General features: G+C 40.5%; 1 protein-coding gene across 2 annotated transcripts in view; it reads left to right on the top strand.

Moving 5' to 3' along the window:
- Lancl2 (LanC like glutathione S-transferase 2) overlaps nt 1–21,314 on the top strand; it is a 65,535-nt gene extending 44,221 nt beyond the window's left edge. For both annotated transcript variants that reach the window (XM_076566863.1, XM_076566864.1), the window contains exons 3-9: nt 1,397–1,604; nt 2,412–2,559; nt 3,865–4,011; nt 8,270–8,452; nt 13,938–14,114; nt 16,894–16,966; nt 18,988–21,314. In XM_076566863.1, the coding sequence (XP_076422978.1) occupies nt 1,397–1,604; nt 2,412–2,559; nt 3,865–4,011; nt 8,270–8,452; nt 13,938–14,114; nt 16,894–16,966; nt 18,988–19,082 (1,031 nt within the window). In that variant the 3' untranslated portion in view covers nt 19,083–21,314. The remainder of the gene's footprint in view (nt 1–1,396; nt 1,605–2,411; nt 2,560–3,864; nt 4,012–8,269; nt 8,453–13,937; nt 14,115–16,893; nt 16,967–18,987) is intronic.
- The last annotated feature ends 1,670 nt before the right edge of the window (nt 21,315–22,984 follow it).

The following is a 22,984-nucleotide window of genomic DNA, read 5'->3' as shown; positions in this document are numbered from 1 at the left end:
ACTATGTCTCTTCATCTGCAAATGGTTCTTTCTTAGGGATAATGGGGCATGGGCCAAGGCTACCCTCCTTGTCTCCATTTTGATATAGAGCTAGCTCTTCCTTGTAGTTTGGGTAAAGGAAAATGAGATCTTACAGATCCCCTTGTATTTAAATTGGCATATATTCATTGTAATTTTGAAATATGTTTAAGATCAACTTGAAGGTGTGAAGTACCCTGAATTAACTACTAAAGAAATAAGCTGCTAAATATTTAGAGAAATTTAAAAATTAAAATAAAAAGAATAAAAATCAGATTGTTAGGTAAATTAGATGAAGTCTAGACTATTAAAGAACCTCAGTTTTAGATTAACTGAATGTCTTATTTGACCTAGTTACTGTCAACATTTATTCCAGTATGTTCTTGTACAGTGTGCTTTATTTATATTGATTCCTTTTTTCACCTAGCTGTCATGCTGACTTCTTTTTTTACTAATACATATTAATTGAATATGTTAATGGGGTTCAGTGTGACCCACTGCATGTGCTGATCAAATCCAAGCACCCTTTTCCCATAGTCCCATAGCTCAGGACTCAGAGTATGCTTTCAGAGTAAATCATTCTCCAGAGGGTTTCTCCAAAGAGCTCTCAGCAGAACTCCTGGCTCCCGTCCATCGTGAGAGAAGACTGTGACAGAGAACCTAGTGTAGCCTGCTCTGGCCTCAGAGTCACTGTCATATAGCTGTCATCTTTGAATTCCTGACACTGCTGTCCATCTGCCAGATGCTGGGATCACAGACATGAGCCCCACACCTGCTCCGGATTTCTATTTCTGTTTTAGAAGAGGTTGGTGACAGGCTGCTCCCACTGTCCCGGTTCTGCCAGGTCACGTGGTGTTCCCTAAGTGTGGGTCTGACTTACTGGTTAGATGCCCAATTGCTTGATGAGGAAAGAAAAAAAAAAAAAAAAAGAAACACTGTAGAAAATATAAAAATGAGAAAGGAGGCAGAAAATCTATACAGATAATCACTTACTGTGGAATCACATAGAAGGAAATGCCTTGAGGGGAAGCAGAGAAGAGTTCCATTAGCTTGACTGAGAATAAGCTGGGCATGAGCAAGACCTGGGAGGAGATGGAGCAGTAGTGTGTCTGTGTCTTCTTTTCTAAGTGGAAATTGATGACTCACAACAGATTGATAAATTTTAACCCGTTTCATGGCCTTTCCACCCTAATTTTATGTCTTTTCAGTAGTTTCAATTATGCTTTTTGTTGCTATTGTTTATATTGTCCATTTCTAAATACATAGTCTTTGTAGAGGATGTTTTGTGTCATTACAAATTACACAAATTACAAATCCCTCTGTGAAGGTAAAAAGGAAGGTAGTAATGCTTTTCTTTTGGGGGTGGGCCTCCTTCCAGGCATAGCACTTTTGTACCTGCAGCTGTATCGGGTCACTGGTGACCAGACCTACCTGCTCCGATCCCTGGATTACGTGAAGAGAACACTCCGAAATCTGAGTGGTCGCAGAGTCACTTTCCTCTGCGGAGATGCTGGGCCCCTTGCTGTGGGAGCTGTGATATATCATAAACTCAAAAGTGAATGTGAGTCCCAGGAATGCATCACAAAGTGAGTTTTAAAAACTGAGAATGTCTCCAAATGTTTTGTTGAAGAATTACTGAGCATAGATGTTCAACAATTAAGTTATTTTCTAATTTGCAATTGCAAACAGGTCTCTCTGAAAAGTGAAGTATGTTTGTCTTAGTGGTGGGATCATGTGTTCTTTTCCTATGCATGCATGAGTGTGCCTTAATTTCAGTGGGACTTTAATAATCATTCTAAACAAGTTGCGATTGCCTTCAGTGCATGAAAATGAGTTCACATCCAGGAAAATAGTTTGAGAATAACTAACCCTGAGTTCAGTTTTTAGCTCTTAGTTTCAGTGAGGAGGGAATGATGATGGACTGTGAAGGTTTCTACAGTGGTTAGTTTATAATCTTCTTGAACAAGCAGAAAGCAAGGTCCCTTCGTTGGATATGGTAGAGTTGGATATGATGTTGTTGAAAGATGGAGTGACTGAATCTTGCCTAAGCAGTAACTGTCTCTCAGCTCCATCTTACTTAGATTTTACATCACTTTCTTCTAATACTAGATTGTAAAGTGTGAACTCTGTTTTTACTGTATGAGTTAGAGCAATGGGGAGGTGGACATTTGGAGCTGAAAGAATTTTTTTCAGAGCTGGAGATTGAATCCAGGATCCCATATACTTTTTAACACTGACCTACATCTCCAACCTGGATATTTTTGTTCTTAATTTTGTTATTTGAAACAGGAATTAGTAGAGAGGTTTTGATTGTTTTATGAACTTGGTGTTATTTTTCAGTCATAATTGATTTTTAGACATTTTCTGGGATAATCCTTTGTCTTGTTGGTTAGACTTCTGCAGATGCATAGAACCATTGTCTGTCAAGAATCAGAGCTTCCTGATGAGCTGCTGTATGGGCGGGCAGGTTACCTGTATGCCTTACTCTACGTGAACACAGAGATTGGCCCCGGCACAGTTGGTGAGACAGCTATTAAAGAGGTATTGTGGGCCTACTGGACCTACTGATATTCCAAGCTAGCTGACAGCATACAGTTGTGTTAATACCCAGCCTCTGCTTCTAGGTGGTACTGATTTTTTAAAAAGTATGTCATAAGATGTTTTTTAGAAAATCATACCTTTCTTCTCAAACATATTTTAAAAATCAGTGATCTATATTGGTTAGGTTGTGTTTCATTGGAACTACATAGTTCAACTTCCAAAGGTTAAAGTAAGGTGATGATAATTGGGTACCCATACTCATTTCGTTCTATTCTGCTGTCCTCTACATATGCCCTATCCACACAACCAAATGTAGTTTGGCACCCTTAGCCTGCTTGGAAAGGGAAAAGGAACAGCTTCCTTTGTCAGGGTTGCATTTAGAAGGTGCCTGCCTCATGCCTGCTCACGTCTCATTCCCACAACTTAGATGACTGGCGGAGGGCTGGATGCCCATTTAAAATGCAGCACTTTAAAGTGAGTCTTTGCCACAGAGGCATTCCATTAGACCTAACACAGAAGACCACATTTCCTCATCACCCCCTTCATCAGTGAAGCTAGTGTGTATACACTGTCTTGGAGATGTACTTGCTGCCTGTTAGAGAAAATGTCACAGCTTTGAAGCAGGTAGATGTTTGGGATAGTTCTTAATAGGAAGGCTCTCTAGAATTTAGTCAACTTTTCATACTAAGAACTTCAATTCCATAAGTAGACTTCTTAACATGTTTTCTCTCAAGCATTACTTCCTGATTTCTCTTTGATTGAATTTATTAAATGAAAGTAATTGTTAGATGCTATGGAACAATCTTTTTGTACACTATGACTGTGTATTATTCTCATTGTTAATAATAAAGCTGATTGGCAGGCAGGAAGTATGGGTGGGACAACCAAACTAAGGAAGAGAATGGAAGGGTAGACTGAGAGAGACGCCAGCCACCCAGCTACCAAGGAAGCAAGATGTGTAGAAAGTGAGGTAACAAGCCACGAACCACATGGCAAAGCATAGATAAGAAATATGGGTTAATTGAAATGTAAGAGTTAGGTAGTAACAAGCCTGGGATATTGGCTGAATATTTGTAAGTAATATTAAGTTTCCATGTTGGTTATTTGGGAATGGTTGTGCAGGACAGGAGAGAAACTTCAATTTACAGTTAGATAATGGCTGCTTAAATTTTTTTATTAAATAATATCTGTGTTCTCCCACACACTAATGTTATTAGATTATTAATGTTAACATTAATAACTAATGTTATTAGATTAAGATGCTTGTAAATTGTTTTGATTTCTGATGTCTCCTTGTCTCTATAGGTAGTCGCTGCTATTATTGAGTCAGGAAAGACTTTGTCAAGGGAAGAAAGGAAAACTGAGCGCTGCCCCCTGTTATATCAGTGGCACAGGAAGCAATATGTTGGAGCAGCCCACGGCATGGCTGGAATCTATTACATGTTAATGCAAGTAGGTAGCAATTCTCTGGGATAATAAATATGATGACTATATTACAATGCATTAGACCAATATGAATGGGGCATTAAATTCTTCATAGAGACCAAAGAGGCTGAATCGAAGGTTCCACTTTGACTCACAGCAGTGAATTCCTAAAAGGACATTCTGTATATAGTTTGTACCAGAATAGTTGCTCGTCACCCACAGCTTTCTTCTGTTTTTGTCCTGCTGATGAAGCAGGAACTCTGATGGAGGTTATGTGCTTCAAATTCACACGGTTAGGTTGATTTTGTTCTTTAAGAGAAATACAAATTATGAAACCTTTACTTCGCTCTTAGGTGAAGTACATAGAAGCACTAGTTAGTAACTTCTGTTGAGAAACATGTGTCAGCTTTTACCGACATAGGTAAGTAGTGAAGCGGTTAAGAGCTGTATGTACATATCACATGACCACTGTCCTGTGGTCATGACATCTCTCAGTTGTCAATTCAAAGGCTGTTGGTATAGTCCATACGGACACGTTTTCAGTTGCGTTTGAAAAATGGGAGTCCCGTTTTTTGCAGTGGTGGGACAAAAACAAAATTCCCGTACAAATCCTTTCTAAATAACACAGGAAGAGCAAAACCAGAAATTCCAACTGTGTGAGGACCCCAACATGAAAGGTATAAACTGAAAATAAGTGTACAAAATGGCAGGTGATCTACAGGACAGACCATCACCCAGAAATACCAGAGGATGCTGTCAACAAGAAGCGAGCCGGTTTCTCCCGCAGACCTAGAACCAGGGGACGTAAATGACAGGTGGCACACAAGCTGCACCAAGCACGCCTCCGTGTCCAGATGAAGCCAGCGTAGTGGAGGAAGGGGCTCCTTCACACGTCCCTAAGGAGCCTTCGGCTCTGTTAGACTCTCCTTGCAGCAATTCCTATGAGCAACCAAAGGAATTGGGGCTTGAGAAAGAAACCATCTGTTCTGATCAGAGAAGGCCAGGCTGGGAAGAGAGCAGAGGGACTTAAATGCCACGTGGCACGTGGGAACACCATGTGGCACTACTGGCCTCAGACACCTCCACCTCTCACAACAATGGGCAGTACATCCTCTACCCCAGGGAAGAGACTAAATTCTCCTTTTGGAGACACTGATTTTGTGACTTTTTGTTGGTTGTTGCTGTGACTCTGGGCTGTCACTCTGGACTCCCCTCAGTTCCCAAAGTCTTTGTCATCTGTTGAAAACCTTCAGATGACACACACACAGAATGTAGTATAGATAGATTATTTCATCACTCCAGACTCCCTTCAGTTCCCAAAGTCTTTGTCATCTGTTGAAAACCTTCAGATGACACACACACACACACAGAGAATGTAGTATAGATAGATTATTTCAGAGAGGAGAGCACACTGGAGTTGTAGAGTGATAACAGGCAGAGGGACTATCTTCATTGTAGGTAGGTTTCATACTATTTCTGAAGTCTCTGAGACAAGCAGCTTTCCTGGGGCCTTTTGTCCTATTCAAGTGGTTAGCCCATGCAGGAGGCAACAAAGCTATAGCTTTGTTATTTATCAAAAAGGTTCCTGTTAAACAATAATCTTATAAGGTTTAGGGACCCAGAAACCAGGTCTAGGTAGATATCAATCAGTGAACTCGAGGACAGTTCAGGATGCCATGTCTGTTCTCAGGGCCAGAAATTTGACTCAGATCCCATTCCTCTGACCAGTTACTGGAGTCCTGAGGTTCTAGTTCTTAGCTTTACAAGCTGTGATTATGAGGAAGAAGTCCAGCCTTGATGTGCTAATCCTGCTTATATTTAACTAGCAGCTGTAATAAAAATTCCTGCAAAAAGCAACTTAAGGGAAAAAGGACTTATTTGACTCCTGGTTCAAGAAGATACAATCCACTACAGTTGAGGAAAGCACAGTGCCAGGAATAGGAGGCATCAGCAGTCAGAGCTCAGGCCAGAAACAATGCCTACCTCTCAGTGACCCACTTCCTTTAGCTAGGGCACACCTCTTAAAGGTCCCAGGACTTCCTAAAACAGCACCACCCGCTGGGGGCAGATGTATTTCACATTCAAAACATGATCCCTATCTCAGGTAGAAGATATGTAGACAACAGGTGTTTTCAAGTTCCCATTAAAAACATTGGCTAGGCATCTGAATGGTTCATTTGATGTTTACCTCTGCCTAAGCCATAGTGCCTAGACATTTGGTGAGACATTATCCTGGACATTTCCTTGAGGTTGTTTTGAGATGAGATGAGATTTTGATTTAAATTGCTTCACTTTGAGCAAAGCAGCTCTTGTCCCTTATAATGTGGGTGAGCCCAGCTCATCAACTGAAGTTCCTAATACAGCAAAAGGTTGACATGGGGTAAGCACAGGGTGTTCTCCAGCAGACTCACTGGACTTGGATAGCATTAGCTCTCCTGGGGACAGGGCAGACTGCCTTCAGCCTTGAACTACAACTCTTCCCTACATGTGCAGCCTGGTGGCCACCCCAGTCACATGTGAAGCTTGTAGAATGTAATTTAGCAACCAGTTCCTTAATGTCAAGCAGTCGTTGCATAGTTTAGTCTAGAAAGAACGCACTGAGTAGGAATATAACCAAAAATGGTGATGAGAAAATGACCTGGGGTTGATTAGAAAGGGAAAGTGACCTTATCTGCTGAGCAAGGGAAACGCAGTGAAGTCTGAAATCAGTAGGTCAGGATGTAACTGTATGTGTTATTTAAATCTAAAATCAGTAGGTCAGGACGTAACTGTGTGTGTTATTTAAAGAATAGTGAGGAAATCACTATAAAAGAAAAGGCCGTTTGTGTCTAATGAAGGAACATAGTTGTTTTGCATATTACGTTTTCTAAACATTGTACTATGTGTTTTACTTTATTTTTTAAGACAAGATCTAATGTGGCAAAGCTAGCCTTGACCTCCCTGTGTAATCAATAATAGTCTTGTACCCTTGATCTTTCTGCTCTGCCTCTGAGTGTTAGAATTAAAGGCATGAATACTTAAGAATTTAGCTATATAAAAAATGATTTTCTAAGCATAATTTAGTATTTTGAAAGTAAACTTCATAAACTGTAGTTAGAAAAATACCTAACACATTCTCTAAATATATCTCAGGAAAACACCTAAAGGTTTTCTAATATGTAAATATTTTAAAATATTAAACTAACTTTACCTCAGCAAATTTTAGAAGCAAGTGTATTCCTTAAGTTGTCTTTTACTCCATGCTTAACAAGATCTTTTAGATAAGGAGATAAGATTTTATCTTACATAATAGTTATATTATAGCTATAATAGGATCATAGCAATTTCAAAGCAATATTTCTCTTTAGTCATAATAATATTTATACTTCATTTGGAAGTTTGTTCTAAGAATTAAATGAAAATTAAGTCAACGGACAGAGACTTCTTTAGCCAGACCTTATCAGTGCTGCAGACCTGTGAGGGCTTGCTAATGTGCCACACCAAACACATTCAGTTTGCCTCACTTGCAGTTGGTTGCTGCCAGTTTTTGATGAGAATCTGTATAGCATCTTGAAACCATTTGAATGTTTTATATTTCACTACTTTTATAAAAAACAAGAGTCCCTCAAAATAGTAAATATATTCCAACTGTTTGTAGTTCTAACTCTTTAGTAAAACTTTAACACAAATTTGATTCATTCTACAAGGTAACAGCTAATGAATGTTTTCAGTAATAACCATTATTATACAAATTACTGAATGAAGGAGATAAGCATATACTTTTCAATGGGAGTTAATTATTCTGATTACCTTATAAAGAAATTACAGTTCAATAATTTGCCCAAAGTGGAAAAGCCAGTTGATAGATTTGGGAGGTATGTTGTACTTGGCCTTTAGAAGGAGGCAAGAGCCACAAGGAGGAAATGAAAGGTTAGTATTTAGATAGCACACATGCACGCACGCGCACACGCACATGCACACGCACACATAAATCTTTCATAGTTCAGGGTTCAGTAGAGTCCTTCAGCTCTTCTCACTACTGTGTAGGATGGTTGATTTCAAGTGTTGGTCACAATTCATCAAAGAATAGAAAGTTCAACACATTGGGACACTAAGACATTCAAGATTTTGAAGAATTGAAACAAACAGAAAAGCTATATCTGAAAAAAAAACCCACAAGATTGAATTCTAAGTTTGTATCTTCCTTAGTGTTGTGGATAATTAATGCTTTATTAGATTAGCCGTGCTATTGTAGTTAAAAAAAAAAACAGAAAAAATAAATTGTTTTCTTTTTGTGCCTTTAAAGCCAGAAGCAAAAGTGGACCAAGAAACCTTAACAGAAATGGTGAAACCTAGTATTGATTATGTGCGCCACAAAAAATTCCGATCTGGAAACTACCCATCTTCATTAAGCAATGAAACAGACCGATTGGTCCACTGGTGCCACGGTGCTCCAGGAGTCATCCACATGCTCTTACAGGCGTATCAGGTGAGTGCTCCTGTGTTACCCTAAGTGTCCAAGGGCAACCATAGTCTGCACCACCAAGCTCTCCGGTTGCTTCGGCAAAGCCCATGCTAGTGTACATTGAAAACTAGTTTTAAATTTTGATCTCTGTGTTAGTGCGAGTACACATGTGCCAGGTCCTATGTATAGAGCTCAGAGGGCAACCTTGGGTGTAATCTCTGTGTTCATGTGAGCACGCATGTGTCAAGTGCTGTTGGTCTTTGCCTTCCGTCATGTCTGAGCAGGGTCTGTTGTTGTTCTGCTGCTGTGCGTGCTAGGCTAGCTGGCCTGCGCACCTCTGAGGATTTTCTTTCCCTTGCTTCCTTTCTCCTGATCGGTGTGCTGAGATTACAGATGTGCATTATCACAGCCACCTTCACATGGATTCTGGGGGTCTGAACTCAAGGCCTCATGTTTATGCAAGAGCTTTAACTACTGAACCATCATCCCCACCTCACTTTCCACCTTTTAATTTAATTATTTGTGTATCTGTGTACATTGTGTGATCATGTATGTTTAGGTACATATGAGTGCCCATGTATTTAAAGGCCAGTGGTTAGCCTTGCAGCCTGATTTTTTCTGGATTTCTCACAGCCCTAGAAGACACTGACTGGCTAGACTGGCTGGCCAGTGAGCTCCGGGGGCCAGCATTTCTCCACCTCCCCAGCACCAGGATTACAAGCCAACAAATCTCACTTATTGTTTTAATTATATATATAATTTTTGAGATTTTAAAATAATGATATTAATCCCCCCCCCTTCCCTTTCCATACTCCGGTACCTCCCATGTATCCCCTAGCTTTCTTTCAAATTTATGGCCTCTTTTTCCTTAATTGTTGATATATTATATATATTCCCTAATATATAAATACAGTGAGTTCACTCTATGTGACATTACTTGTAAATGTGTTTTGGGGGCTGACCATTTCATATTGGATAACCAACTTCTGTGTTCTTCCCTGAGGAAGACTATTTCTCTTACTCTCAGCATTCCTCAGTTTAAAATCTGGAACAAGGCTGGGCATAGAGGTGTACTCCCTTTAACCCAGTACAAGGGACACAGAGGCCAGGAGATCTCTGTGAGTTCAAGGCCAGCCTGGTCTACATAGTAAATTTCAGGCATACATAGAGAGACCCTATCTCCAAACAAAATAAATAAATAAAATCAGGACTGAGGCAAGGTCATTCACTGTCCCCACTTATTTTCAATATAGTGTTTGAATCACTAGTTAAAACAGCAAGAAAAAAAAGTAAAGGGCCACAAGTCAGAAAAGAAGTCACACTATCCCCATTTGCAGATGACCTGCTCTCATACATAGGAGATCCCAAACATCCCACTAGAAAACTTCTAGAAATGATCAAAACTTTCAGCAAAATGTCAGGATACAAAAATCAACTTGTAAAAATTAGTAGCCTTTCTATACACTAACAACAGACACATAGAGAAAGAGATCATGGAATTGATACCATTTACCACAGGAAAAAAAAGACGAGAAAAAGTAGTAATAAACCTAACTAAGGAGGTAAAAGACCCATATAGTGAAAACTTTAAATCTCTTAATAGAGAGATTGAAGAAGACATTAGAAGATGGAAAGACCTCTTATACTCACAGATTGGTAGAATAAATATTGTGAAAATAATCATCCTACCTAAACCAATGTACTAGGAAACAAGTATATAAGGATGGATGGATGGATGGATGGATGGATGGATGGATGGATGGATGGATGGATGGATGGATGGAGCACTATACTAGGGTGTATATAGATGGTCTAGTATATATCTCAGCGCCTCTTGCCCTCTTGAGGACTTTACACAGGAACTCCCTGCCACATGTTGCCTGGCCTTGGTGGCTCTCTGAAACTGTGGAGGATGATGCAGCAACTTCTTAACAAGCCTTGGCTGTAACACTGTTTCCTAGTGCTCTTTTTATCTTTAAACAGCATTTGCTTTTCTTTTTGCTCCACTTGCTCTTGCTCACTGTGGAGCTGCTTAATAGTCATTCATAATGACCGTACCACATATTTAATATTATGCTGGCTTCAAATTGCCTCTCCCAGAGAAATTAGTCTACTACTTAATGATTCAGCCTAAGGTAAGTTGTTAAGATGAGGGCAGAAAGCGCCAGCTTCTTTACCAATCTCATATAAATGGCCAATTAACTAGGAAACAAACTAGTGTATATGTATTTCTTAGTGTGTATATAGAGATAGATAGATAGATAGATAGATAGATAGATAGATAGATAGATAGATAGATAGACAGATAGACAGACAGATAGATGATACTAGATATGCTAGTATATTTAAAGGTCCTTGCTTCCCTCTGAAGACCTCTTGAGCTCTACTGCTACAGTCTACTTTTCTCTTCACAATCTCTCAAATTCTGCTAGGATGGCCCATTAAGCCCTGCTTACAGATGGAACCACTTTTCTAGTCCAAAGTCTCAAAGAGTTCACCATTCCTTGAAAAAAAGAATACATCAGGTTCTTTACAGCAATGTCCCCACAGTTCTGGTACCGGTTTCTTCTGTTAGTTTACTTTTCTACTGCTGTATAAAGCACCGTGACCAAGGCAACTTATAGAAGGGGTGGTTTGTTTGGCTTACCGTTCTTCCTGGCAAGGAATCATGGGAGCAGGCAGCAGCAGCCATGGTGGTTGGAGCAGAAGCTGGAGCGCCCATCCTGAACTGCAGAAGCAGAGCGTGAACTAGGAAAGGCATATGGATTCTTGACCTCAAAGCCCACCGATGTATTGTCTTCAGCAGGGCCACTTCCCCCAAGCCTCACTGGACAGCACCCCTAAGTGCAGACCAAATATTCAAATTCCAGAGCCCACAGGGAATATCCTCATTCAGAGTACCCCAGGAAGGAATTCATGCATGACATGCTAAAACTAGCCTACTACCCAGGGCTGGGGCCACCAAGCACCCTAGGGAGAACCTGCTATAGCCACTTCTCTAAACCAGGGTAATTTGTACCCACATTCGCAATACTTACCCTTCTGCTCACAGATAAGTGTAGCTCTCATATCTCATTTAAAAAAGCTTCTTTTTTCAGTAGCCGAAGACCATTACAGAAAGACACAACTGGTCAGAATTCAGAGAACAACTAACTCTCTATGGGGTTCCCAACAGCAACTGATACATGTAACACAAATTGCTAAACGGTCTTATTAAAAAAAAACAAAAAACAAACAAACAAACAAACAAAAAAACTGGAGCCAGATACTGGGGTGAAAGCTGAAAGATCAGAGAAACAGAACAAGCCAGCCATGTTCTTACCTCTCTGAAATCCTCAACCTCCAGAGAGAGAGACTTCCTGTTTACTTAAGCCTTATATACCTCTCTGTGTCCTGCCATCTTCCTTTTTCCCTAGTGCTGGGATTAAAGGAACATGCCACCATGCCTGGCTCTGTTCCCAGTGTAGCCTTGAACTCACAGAGATACGGATGGATCTCTGCCTCCTGAATGCTAGGAGTAAAGGCGTGTGCTACCAGTGGCATGTGCTACCAATGCCTGACCTCTGTGTTTAATATAGTGGCTGGCTTTGTCCTCTGGTCCCCAGGCAAGCTTTATTGGGATACATAATATATCACCACAGATACATCCACAATACAATTCCTATATGTACAACTCAGAGAACACCAAGAAGTGGTGTTGCAAAGACTTTAAGAGCCAAAGGACCAGGACATCTGCTCTGCTGCAAGATAATTTCTTGTCTATATGATAGGGAAGCTGCATCCATGAAATCTCAACAATATGGATTCCTAAACAAGACCTAAAAAATGACACTACCAATTGACATGCCACTGTAAATGGGAAAATCTTACAAGGTCCCATCCTTAATGAGGGAGATTAAGACTCATCCTTAATGAGTCTTCTCATTTGTAGCCCTGGCTGTCCTGGAACTCCTTCTGTAGACCAGGCTGGCCTTGAACTCTGCCTCCCAAGTGCTGGTAAAGGCTTAGGCCACCACTGCCCAACTGTAACAATAATAATTAATGATGTAGAGGCCATAAATCTTAGAAGGCATGGGGGTTGTGGAAGGAGTGAGAGGGAGCAGAAAAGGAAGAAATTATGTAAATACAGTACACACATGAAATTCTCAAAGATATTTTAAAAATCGACATTTAAAAATCAGATGGTATTCTGATGGGAAGCTTTTTAAAGTAACTTGATCTTTCTTCCAGCTTTCAAAGTCCTTTATTCTAAAATTTAGTGTTTTGACTGTTGTATGACATGAGGACTTTCTTTCTGGTCCTGTCCGTTTGGTGTTTTTTATGCCTCTTTGACCTTAATAGGCATCTCTTTCTTTAGATGAGGCAAGTTTTCTTGTATAATTTTGTAGAAAATATTTTCTTTGCCTTTGACCTGGATTTATTCTCCTTCTATACCTTTTATTTGTAGGTTCAGTTTTGTTTTTTAAATAGTTTTCTGTTCCTTCATATTCTGTTCATGGTTTATTTTTTTCTATTGACTTGAGATTTTCTTTGACTCGGTGATCAAATTCCTTTCCTTTGTCTTCAAAAGCCTGATACTCTCTTTTCAACTTGATCCGATCTAGGGATGAGGTTCTCCTCTGAGTTATTTCATTTTGACTTTCTGCTGAGATTCTCTTTATTAAATTATATTTTCGTATCTTGTATTGTTTTCATCATTCCATTCACAGTTTTCAGTCTTCATTCTGATATTTGTTTATATCTCCTTTAAGTTCCTCATTCATATGTATTGTTGCTTTTTAAACCATCGTTTTGTGTATCATCTGAGTTGCTTTTGTTCAGGGAACATCACTATGGGAGTACTGCGTTTTCAGTGAGGGTCTCATCTTCTTGGTTCTTTATGTGGCTTGTGCTATTGCAATAGGACCTAGACATCTGCAGTTAGTTTATTGGTAGTGTTTCTGGGCATGGAAATTGTATCTCTACTTTGTTGACTTGATGTTTGGATCTGTGTTTCCAGTGACCTTCCCTTGTCAGATTGTCTTCAGCTGAATGGGGTTTAGGGTTTAGTGTTGATGCTCAAATGGGGTAGCAGAAGTAGTCGGGGCTCACCTCAGGCTGGGGGAAGTTTCTAAGCCCAGTAGAAGATCTTCTAGTTAAAAATGTTTTGACTCTAGTTAAAAATCCTCAGGAGTCTGAGGGAGGTACTCAGGACTTGTGGAGAGGAAAGGCCCAGCTTAGAGGTTAGCTGCCATACAGGCACAGGTGGCCAGACGAGGCCTGGACACTGGATGTGGACCAGGGCTAGATCTGATGGATTAAGGAGGATGTGTAGGGGGGCTCACTGGGCTAGACCCTGGAGGAAAAGGTTGAGCAGGACCTGACTGGGTGGAGAGGTCCTTATGTTTGTTTAACTGTAATGCCTGTTCAGTTTTTATAATGTTGTATATTTTTCTAATCAGTGGGGAAGTATTTTTCTAATTCTTTATTGAAAACATTTTGCTAACAGTTTTGTTTTCTTACTCTCCAGGTTTTTAAGGAGGAAAAATACTTGAAAGAGGCCATGGAGTGCAGTGATGTGATTTGGCAGCGAGGTCTGCTCCGGAAAGGCTATGGAATCTGCCACGGAACCTCTGGAAATGGTTATTCCTTTTTGACCCTTTACCACCTTACGCAAGATAAGAAGTACCTCTATCGAGCCTGTAAGGTGAGGTCACCTCCATCCCTGCAGCCCAGGAACTTCAAGAACAGAGTCCAAAAGCACAACTCCTCTTCCCTCTTTGAGTCGACTCCTCCCAATCTGTGGCTGAGTCTGTTTCTTCTGGCACGGCCTTGTCCTTGGCCCTCTGTCCCTTTATGTTTGAGGGCATCAAACATAAAGGGTACTCTGAAGAACACAAGTTCTGGAGTCATACTACTTGGCCAGAATTACTGCACTATGTATAAGCATTATTTATGTGTTTGTTTGTTTGTTTGTTTGTTTGTTTGAAGAGTCTGAGCTAGCACAGATGGGCCTGGGTTTTGCTGTTGCCTAGGATGACCATGAACTCAGATCTTCTTGCTCCTTCCTGTCCCAAGTTCAAGGTTTACAGTTCTTTGGCATCATACCCACCTTATACATATGCTTTATTGTCTTAAAGTACATTTATTCTTCAAGCCTCCATTTCTTTATTTGAAAGAATGGGGAGAAGAGGACTACCTATCTACCAAGGATGTTTTAAGAATTAATTGAGATAACATACAGACTATCTACAATTGTTCCTAGTTAAATCCTTTAAGTTTCACATGTCAAACCTATACTCCTCTCCAAGTTTCTGTAGTCCTACATCCCTTGACCCTTGCCTGTTTCTCTACCTTGTCTCATCTTATACAACTTTCAGAGATACTACCTCACTGGTCTTCCCTCTCAATAGGATGGAGTCTAAACTGTTATTACCTATTTCCTTCAGCAGAAATGTACTTTCCCCTGCAATTCAGATAGCAACTCTTTGCCATTCAGTGTTAGTTTAACTATACCATTTTTCACAGTCTTTAAGACTGCCACATGGAGGAATCAAGTTGTTTACTGAGTGTATTGATTGGCTCAAACTGGTGAAATACAAGCTCCATGATTGTCCTTGTCTAGGTTACTCTTCTATCACATGTACATCAGTAGCTCATGGCCCCAAATAGAAACAATTACATATGCCTTGAATACATTTTCATGAATGGCAGGAAGCTAGACTTGGTAAATGCTTGCTTGTATTTTTGTTACTATGCATGTTTCACATGGTGTAATTATGTGCACATACACTAAGATGATGGAAGAAAATACACCAAAATGTTTGCAGTAGTTGTTGATAGAAAGAGACATTATGGGTAACATATTTTTTTTATACCATTTGGACAATGAACACCTGCTACCATTACGAGGTTTGTTTGTTTCTATCAACCCAAATAAAATGGCCTCCCCATTCTGGAATCCCTGAGGATGCATTTATCCATTGTTTGCCCACATTCATAGTTTGATCATGGGATGCTGTAGAAGCATGTAAGAGGGCAGAGCCCAATCTAGTCATGGGAGGTCAGAAAGTGGTGTGTAGGCCAAAACAGGCAGACAGCTGGAAGTTATACAGAAGGGGTTGAGGAATGTTGTAGAGATCGGAAACTGCCTGCCCAGTGGCCTGGAGGTTGAAGCACCCAAGAAAATGATACACAATTCATGGTTGCTAGATCATGGGGTCAGGGCAGAACAGGAGCTAGAGGCAGAGGTAAGTATAATACTAGATGGTTGCCTAAGTAGGGAGACATATTTCTTCAATAATAATAGTTTGCAAGTCAGTTAGGAAGGGAGTAGCCTGAGGAAGAGGATGCATTCCTTTTAGAGTAGCTAGTACAAAGCCACAGAGTCTGGAAACATTTTAGTGTATCTTGGAGAAGAAGTGTTTCAGTGCTGTGAGATGCCATGGGAGGGGGTGTTATGACTTAAATTCACATATGCACAGAGCAGTTCTCAACCTTGATTACACCTGAGGATCACTGTGGCCCACTCCAGATCATTTAAATGAAGAATCCCTCTTACCAGTGTTTTTCAGGACCTACAGATGATTTTTAAAAACCAGACAGCACTGAACACCAGTTTGGAAAATGGAGGGTCCATGTGGAGACTCTTTAGAAAAGTTACCTTAGGTCTGATTTTGAAGAATCAGGAAGAGCTTGGGTTCCCACACTGGGGTTTATTGAACCACTAGTGAGGAAGTGATGAGTTATACACCAAGGCAACATCTGTGATATAAAAAGGAAGGCGTTAACTTATTTAGGATGTAAAACCCGTAGAGTAGAGAGCTAAGGGCTGAGGTATTTCCACAATGGAGAATTGTTCCAGCAACAGTTTAAAAGACAGTAAAGAGAGGAAAAAGCATCCCACTGAGCGTGTTCTCCAGAAGTAACCGAGAGCAGGGGGAGCCAGCGGCCAAGTCTGAAGGCAGGTTCAGAGCAGGGATTTTGATTCAGATGGAGGAGGCACTTGGAAGGAACAGGGGCGTGCTATTGAGTTGTGCTTTTCTCCTCGGGGTGTCCCTGCAATGTCTGAAGGTAATGTGACCTTCAGAAGCTGAAACAAGCAAGGAGAGGTCCCCAGCTCTCATCCTGCTAGGGGTTTGGTCAGACAGTACAGTCGGGAGCCCTGGAATCACTACTGCCCAAACCGGCCTCTTTAACTAGTTTTTCAGTGTTTATTTTTATTATTTTTTAACTGTGTGTCTTTGTGTACGTAGGAATGTGCATGTAAGTCCAGGTGCCCAAAGAGGCCAGAGGAGTCAGTTCCCAGTAAGGCTGGAGTTTCAGGTGTTTGTGAGCCACCTAACATGGGTGCTTAGAATTGAACTAGGATCCTCTGGAAGAGCACCCTATACTCCTAACCACTGAGCCACTGGAGCCCTTCTTCCATTCTTATAAAAGCATTCAAGTGTCCCATTTGTCTTAAGAAGAATTGTTTTTCTTTTCAGTTTGCAGAGTGGTGTCTAGATTATGGAGCACATGGGTGTCGCATTCCTGACAGACCTTATTCCCTCTTTGAAGGTAGGAGAATATGAAAAATAAAACCATACATTTGAATATCTGGTTCCTCTGTTCTGAGGACTAGCATTAGTACATTCAATGTTGCTTGAATAACACTTCAGAACTAAAGCAAAATGATAGCAAGACTGTTTATCTTGCCTGCATTTTGCTTCTGCAAATGTCTTAAAAATTTATAGAACTTCTGTGAAATACATAGCAAACAAAACCTGGAAGGCTTACTGGATGGGGGGAGATAATAAGTTTTCTCTTCTGCGTTTTGTCTGTAATATATATATATATATTCTATGTGTTCATAGGAAACTTAGTTATTTAAATACACTTAATTCTTTAAATTATATAAAGAATTACTAGTAACTAATATTAATGGAAAGTAGTAATTAGATATTAATAATTAGAAAAATATGAGTGAATATTGAAGACAGTTCAATATTTGTACTGATGGCTATAACAAGGCCATTGGTTAAAAACAACAATAATTAAGTCTGCCCAGCTTGATAAATATATAAGACAGAATGTAATATAATTAATAAGTATTATAACTATAATTGAAGTTAGAGATCCTTTTGTTTGTTTGTTTGGTATTTTTCAGACAGGGTCTCTATGTAGCCTTGGCTGCCCTGGAACTTGCTAAGTAGACCAGGCTGGCCTCAAACTCACAGAGGTCCATCTGCCTCTGCCTCTCAAGTGCTGGGATTAAAGGCGTGTACCACCACACTGGGCTCTCAAATATCTTGTGAGTGGTGTGTGTGTGTGTGTGTGTGTGTGTGTGTCTGTGTGTGTACTTGCATGCACATGTGCACATGTTTTGACTAAATTGCAAAGACTTCATAGCATTAGGATAGATTGATAATAACTTTAAACCACATCTTATAACTATATCCCAGAGGAAACTTCAGAAGCAATAAATAATTGAACTATATCAAGTCAAGTACATAGGCAATGGATTCTATCAATGCTTTTTCTGTATCAGTTGAAGTAATAAGGAAAAATATTTCCCAGAATAAAAACTTTAATTGTTTATATAATAAAATCCTGTGGCAGGCATGGTGGTCCCTGCCTGTAATCTCATCATACTGTTGGCTAAAGCATTAGATCATGATTAGGAGTCTGGCCTGGGATCTATATTGAAGCCCTGTTGGAGAAAAAAATAAACATGAGTTGCATTTACATCAGACAACAGGAGTCAATATCTAGACTCTAAAGTGGAGGCCACTGATGCTTATACATTCAAGTTTAAAATAGCAGCTTTGCTCATTGGATCAAAGTTCCACTTTTGAACCTAGCAGCATCCCTATGGCTAGGAAATCAACAGGTGTTGTTTGCCCTCTGCCTCACCAATGCATGGCAGACAGAACTAGCAATAACTCTTAACCAAGTTCTTATCTGGGAGTCCAACAGACAGTACGACCCAGAGACGACACTGGGCTGTATCTGCTGCCCTCCTGGAGCACTCACTCCACCAGTGGCTTTTCTAGGGTCCTCTCAAAGGCACCACGGGCCACTTTTTGTTTCTAATGGGTTCCAATAGGTCCATGTTCTTTTTATTCTTTAAAATCAGCTTCTAGAACCCTTTCATCAAAAAACAAACAAACAAACAAACAAACAAACAAACAAAAAACTTATAGAGAAAGCTGGGACCAACCTAAATGTTCTTCAGTAGCAAAATAAGGACACACTATTGAGCAAGAAGGAGAGACTACTTCTACCCACAGAAAGATGTGAACTGAAGGAACCTTACTCAGTGAGGAAGCCAGAGGCGGTGCATGGTTACACACATACACACACACACACACACACACACACACACACACACACACACACACACACACACACACACACTCAATAGTAGAGAATGGATGGTATAATTGCCTGTCGGGTGTTGTTTTTAATGATGTCACTTTTAATTGATGATGGTACTTTTCCTTCTGTCCTTACAGCCCCTGTAGCAGAAGGGATTAAATGTCACTTTGTTTTATCAGTAACTTGTGTGGTTCTTAAAAGATGCACATTTTGCTTTGCAGGTATGGCTGGTGCTGTTCACTTTCTCTCTGATATCTTGGTACCAGAGACGTCACGGTTTCCAGCATTTGAACTTGGCTTTTTGCAGAAGGATTAAAAAGGTGCAAAAAGACAACTTACATACCCGTTGGACCAAAAGCCACCTGACTGATTAGTGCCTGACACAGAACCTACTGTAAATCCTAATAAAGGAAGGGAAAAAAAGGGCAAAAACCTCCACAAGCCCCTTTTGTTGCAAAGACCCCCAAATTAGAGCATGAGTGATAGAAACCACATCATCAGCATTTTGTGACAGCGTTTCCCTTAATGGTGAAATATGAATTCTTCATATCTAGGCTCCCTATAGTGTGCATGTTTCTTGGTGCTTGTCTGTAGATGTAAATTGACTAAATAGAAGAGCCACACTCGTCACATGAACTCTTAGCTGAGCATGTGTGAGTGTTTAAGGTGACAGCCACGCATTTTTGTATATAGTATCTAAAGTAGGGTGTCATCTCTATCAACAAAGAAACAGTTGTGTGATGTCTCTTATTAAACATCAGCTAGCAAATCTAGATACCCTGTGAGAATACTGCGTTAGCATTTTCTGTGGGCAGTCTTCAGAAGAGCATGAGTTAAAGATAGCTTCCTGGACCAGAAGGAAAGTGGGCAAGTCAGCATGCATTGCAGAGCTCGGGAGGCCACAGTTGACACCGCTCCCCTCTTTGTGTCTTGTGGTCAGCACAGCTAGTGACTAAATATTAGCAGTTCTCAGACATCCACCCAGATACATTGAAACAGGCTCCACCTGTTAGCAGTATAGCTTATTACTGTATAAAGCAGAGTAGATACAATGCCAGCCGGATCCATCCATATCCCTTCAAAAATTTATTTCACATTTTGGTAAAGTCTGAATTTAAAAATAATACATTCCTTATTTTTCATACAAATTGAGGTGATAAAATAAATTCTAGGCTGAATTTATACACATAAGGAACAAAATATTCTAACCAAGACAATTATTAACTAGGTGATTTTTTAAATTATTTTTAAGGACATTAAGCTGGAATCACATATGGTTAGTAATGCTGTCACATAATTTTCCGAGTTTGATGGTTGTTCATGATACGAGTGGGCTAGGTTTCCTAAGCGTGTTTTGTTGTGGAGATACTGTCATAAGAGACAAAGCAGAATGGTGTAATCGTCTGGACCTCAGCACTTCCTTGGTGTTAGCCCTAGTTTTTACTCCTCTTATAAAGCAGGAAGAATGGAGGGCGTCTGAAAGAGAAGGCTTCTTCGTGCATAGATCATCTTGAGTGTTGAACCTTGCTTGTGGGGTACCCTAAACATCTGGCCTTCAGTTTCTAAGTGATGCCTCATAAGTCTCTTCATTACAGGTACTCTTGATTCTGAGTCATGACTATTCTCTTTCACCTTGGGTTGATTACTTCTATGTGTATAAATCCTCAAGATTATCCTTTGACTCACTCCTGAGCCTGATAGCGGGCTTCTCAGGGCTGTCCAACACCTCATTACCTGAAGGCAGGGCAAACCATCCCAAACAGGCTAAAGGGAAGCCATTCTGCAGAACATTCTGTAGAGCTCATGTGTTGTCTGGTCTCATCCAAACCATACATTTTTCATCCTCTTGCCCATTTTATCAAAAATAACACACGGCACAGCTAATCTTTGAGATCCTGATTGTTATTTCTTGAAGGCAGCTCCTGGGGCTGTGCAGGAAGCCCTTTTCTGACTCCAGGTGGCAGCTGGTAGGGCTCTGGCTTTGGCCAAGGGCCCTGGGCAGCAGTAGCAGTGGAGACTGCCCCCTTATGTTCACTCATACCTGTGTGACAAATGCTCGTCTCTTTCTGACCAACATGCTGAGGGACAAACAAAATTCCCATAGGATGAATGGGGAAGGTTTTGCTGACAGATTTCCTTTCAGACCGGTGGATTGCCACCTTCCCGCTCACCACTGTGTGTCAACAGACGTGCATCTCAGCGGGTCTGCATGGACTTCCTTCCTCAGACCCACTGCATGAGCTGCTGTACTACAAAATCTGCAGCCCCCATCCCATGAGGCAAAGGAGAAATGGTGCGTGGGCCAGGATTGAGGGGTCACGTAAGACCATTTGAGAGTTATAAAGGTTTGAAATCAAATTTAAGGACATCTCACTTTTGTTTCCAGGCCTATTTCATGTCAACAACTGTATTCTTCTAAATGTGTTGAAAATTTAAAAATAATGTACACACAGAATACCATTTTAAAATCTGGAGGGAAAAAGTTAATGTCCACAAAGTGTTTGGGGTTCTTTGGTTTTGTTAATAAAAGACAGTTTTGTGGTGATGATTTATGGAATCTTCATATTTCATTTCTGTCTCAGTTCAACAGTGTGGAAGTGGGTAATTCGGTGGTTATCTTGGTCTTTACCTCTTGGTCACAGTCTAGCTTTTGTAGTTATAATGATCAAAATGATGTGACTAGGTATGTGGCAATACCAGCGATTTCAGTCCTACTCATGAGAAAGACAAATCTTTCCCAGAAACCCCTAGAGGAATGTTTCCTGAATGTTTCCTAGCCAGAATTTGTCACATCGCCTTCTCCCACCATAGGACTGGGGAAATTAATATATATGGCTTTTCCTGATTATGTAAAAGGCAAGACTGGGGTTAGGAGTGAGGGGTTGGATATACCAGGTGACCATTGAGTTGCTGCATGATTCAGATAAGGAAGCATTTAAGAAGGGTAGTATAGAGCAGGGTGCGGGTCTGCTTTAAATGAATTATAAGTGTCTTAGCTACTTTTCTATTGCTCTGAAAAACCACCATGGTCAAGGATAAAATAAAACATGTAATTTAGTGTGCATGGTTCCCAGGGGTTAGAATCCATGACCATTATGGCAGGGAGAAGGACAGCAGGCAGGCATGCAGGTAAGCATAGTGCTCTAGTGTGGTAATATTGTGTTCCCCAATATATTGTGCACCCTAATAAATTTATCTGGGGTCAGAACAGAACAGCCACTAGACAGACATAGAGGCTAGAAAATGGTGATGCACACACCTTTAATCCTAGCCTTCTGGAGGCAGAGATCCATCTGGATCTCTGTGAGTTCAAAGGCCCACTGGAAACAGCCAGGCATGGTGACTCATGCCTTTAATGGCAGAAAGCAGAAAGGTATTTAAGGGGTGAAAACCAGGAACTAGAGCTGGTTAAGCTTTTAGGCTTTTGAGCAACAGTTCAGATGAGATTTATTCTGGATGAAGACTCAGAGGCTTCCAGTCTGAGGAAACAGGATCAGCTGAGGAATTGGCGAGGTGAGGTGGCTGTGGCTTGTTCTGTTTCACTGATCATTCAGTGTTCACCCCAATACCTGGCTCTGGGTTTGTTTTTATTAATAAGAACTTTTAAGATTTGTGCTACACTCTAGCACTAGCCGAGATGTTATACCCTGATCCACAGACACAAGCAAGAGAGAGCTGACTAGAAATGGTGTGGACTTTTGAAACTTCAAAGCCCATCACTAGTGACACACCTCCTCCAACAAGGCCTAATCCTTTCCAAACAGTTCTACCAACTGAGTGCCAAACATTCAAATATATGAGTCTATAAGGGGCCATTCTCATTCAAACTACCACAAAGAGTAAGGCTTGAAATATGGTGAGTACTATGATATCACTTGGGTCTGAGGTTGGCTCAAACTCTTGACTGGTGGCATCTGCATGGCCTCAAAATCAAGGAGTGAGTGCTGTGGGGCTGACCCTGGACACTGATGCTTCCACCTGAAATGCACTCACATGTATGTACTTAATGCTATGTTTCATATATGTATATATTTCACATATTCTCTAACCCTTATATGTTAGTCAGTTTTCCATCACTGTGGCAAAGAAACAATTTCAGAGAAACAAAGTTTATTTGGCTCATAACTTCATGAAGTTTCAGTGCATGATTGGCTGACCCCATTGCTATAGGCCTACGGTGAAGAAGAGCATCATGGCATTAGGAGCAAAGATGTGACA

This window comes from Peromyscus maniculatus, chromosome 3, assembly GCF_049852395.1.
Source record: "Peromyscus maniculatus bairdii isolate BWxNUB_F1_BW_parent chromosome 3, HU_Pman_BW_mat_3.1, whole genome shotgun sequence".
Classification (NCBI taxonomy): domain Eukaryota; kingdom Metazoa; phylum Chordata; class Mammalia; order Rodentia; family Cricetidae; genus Peromyscus; species Peromyscus maniculatus.
This window is presented reverse-complemented; position numbering and strand designations above follow the sequence as displayed.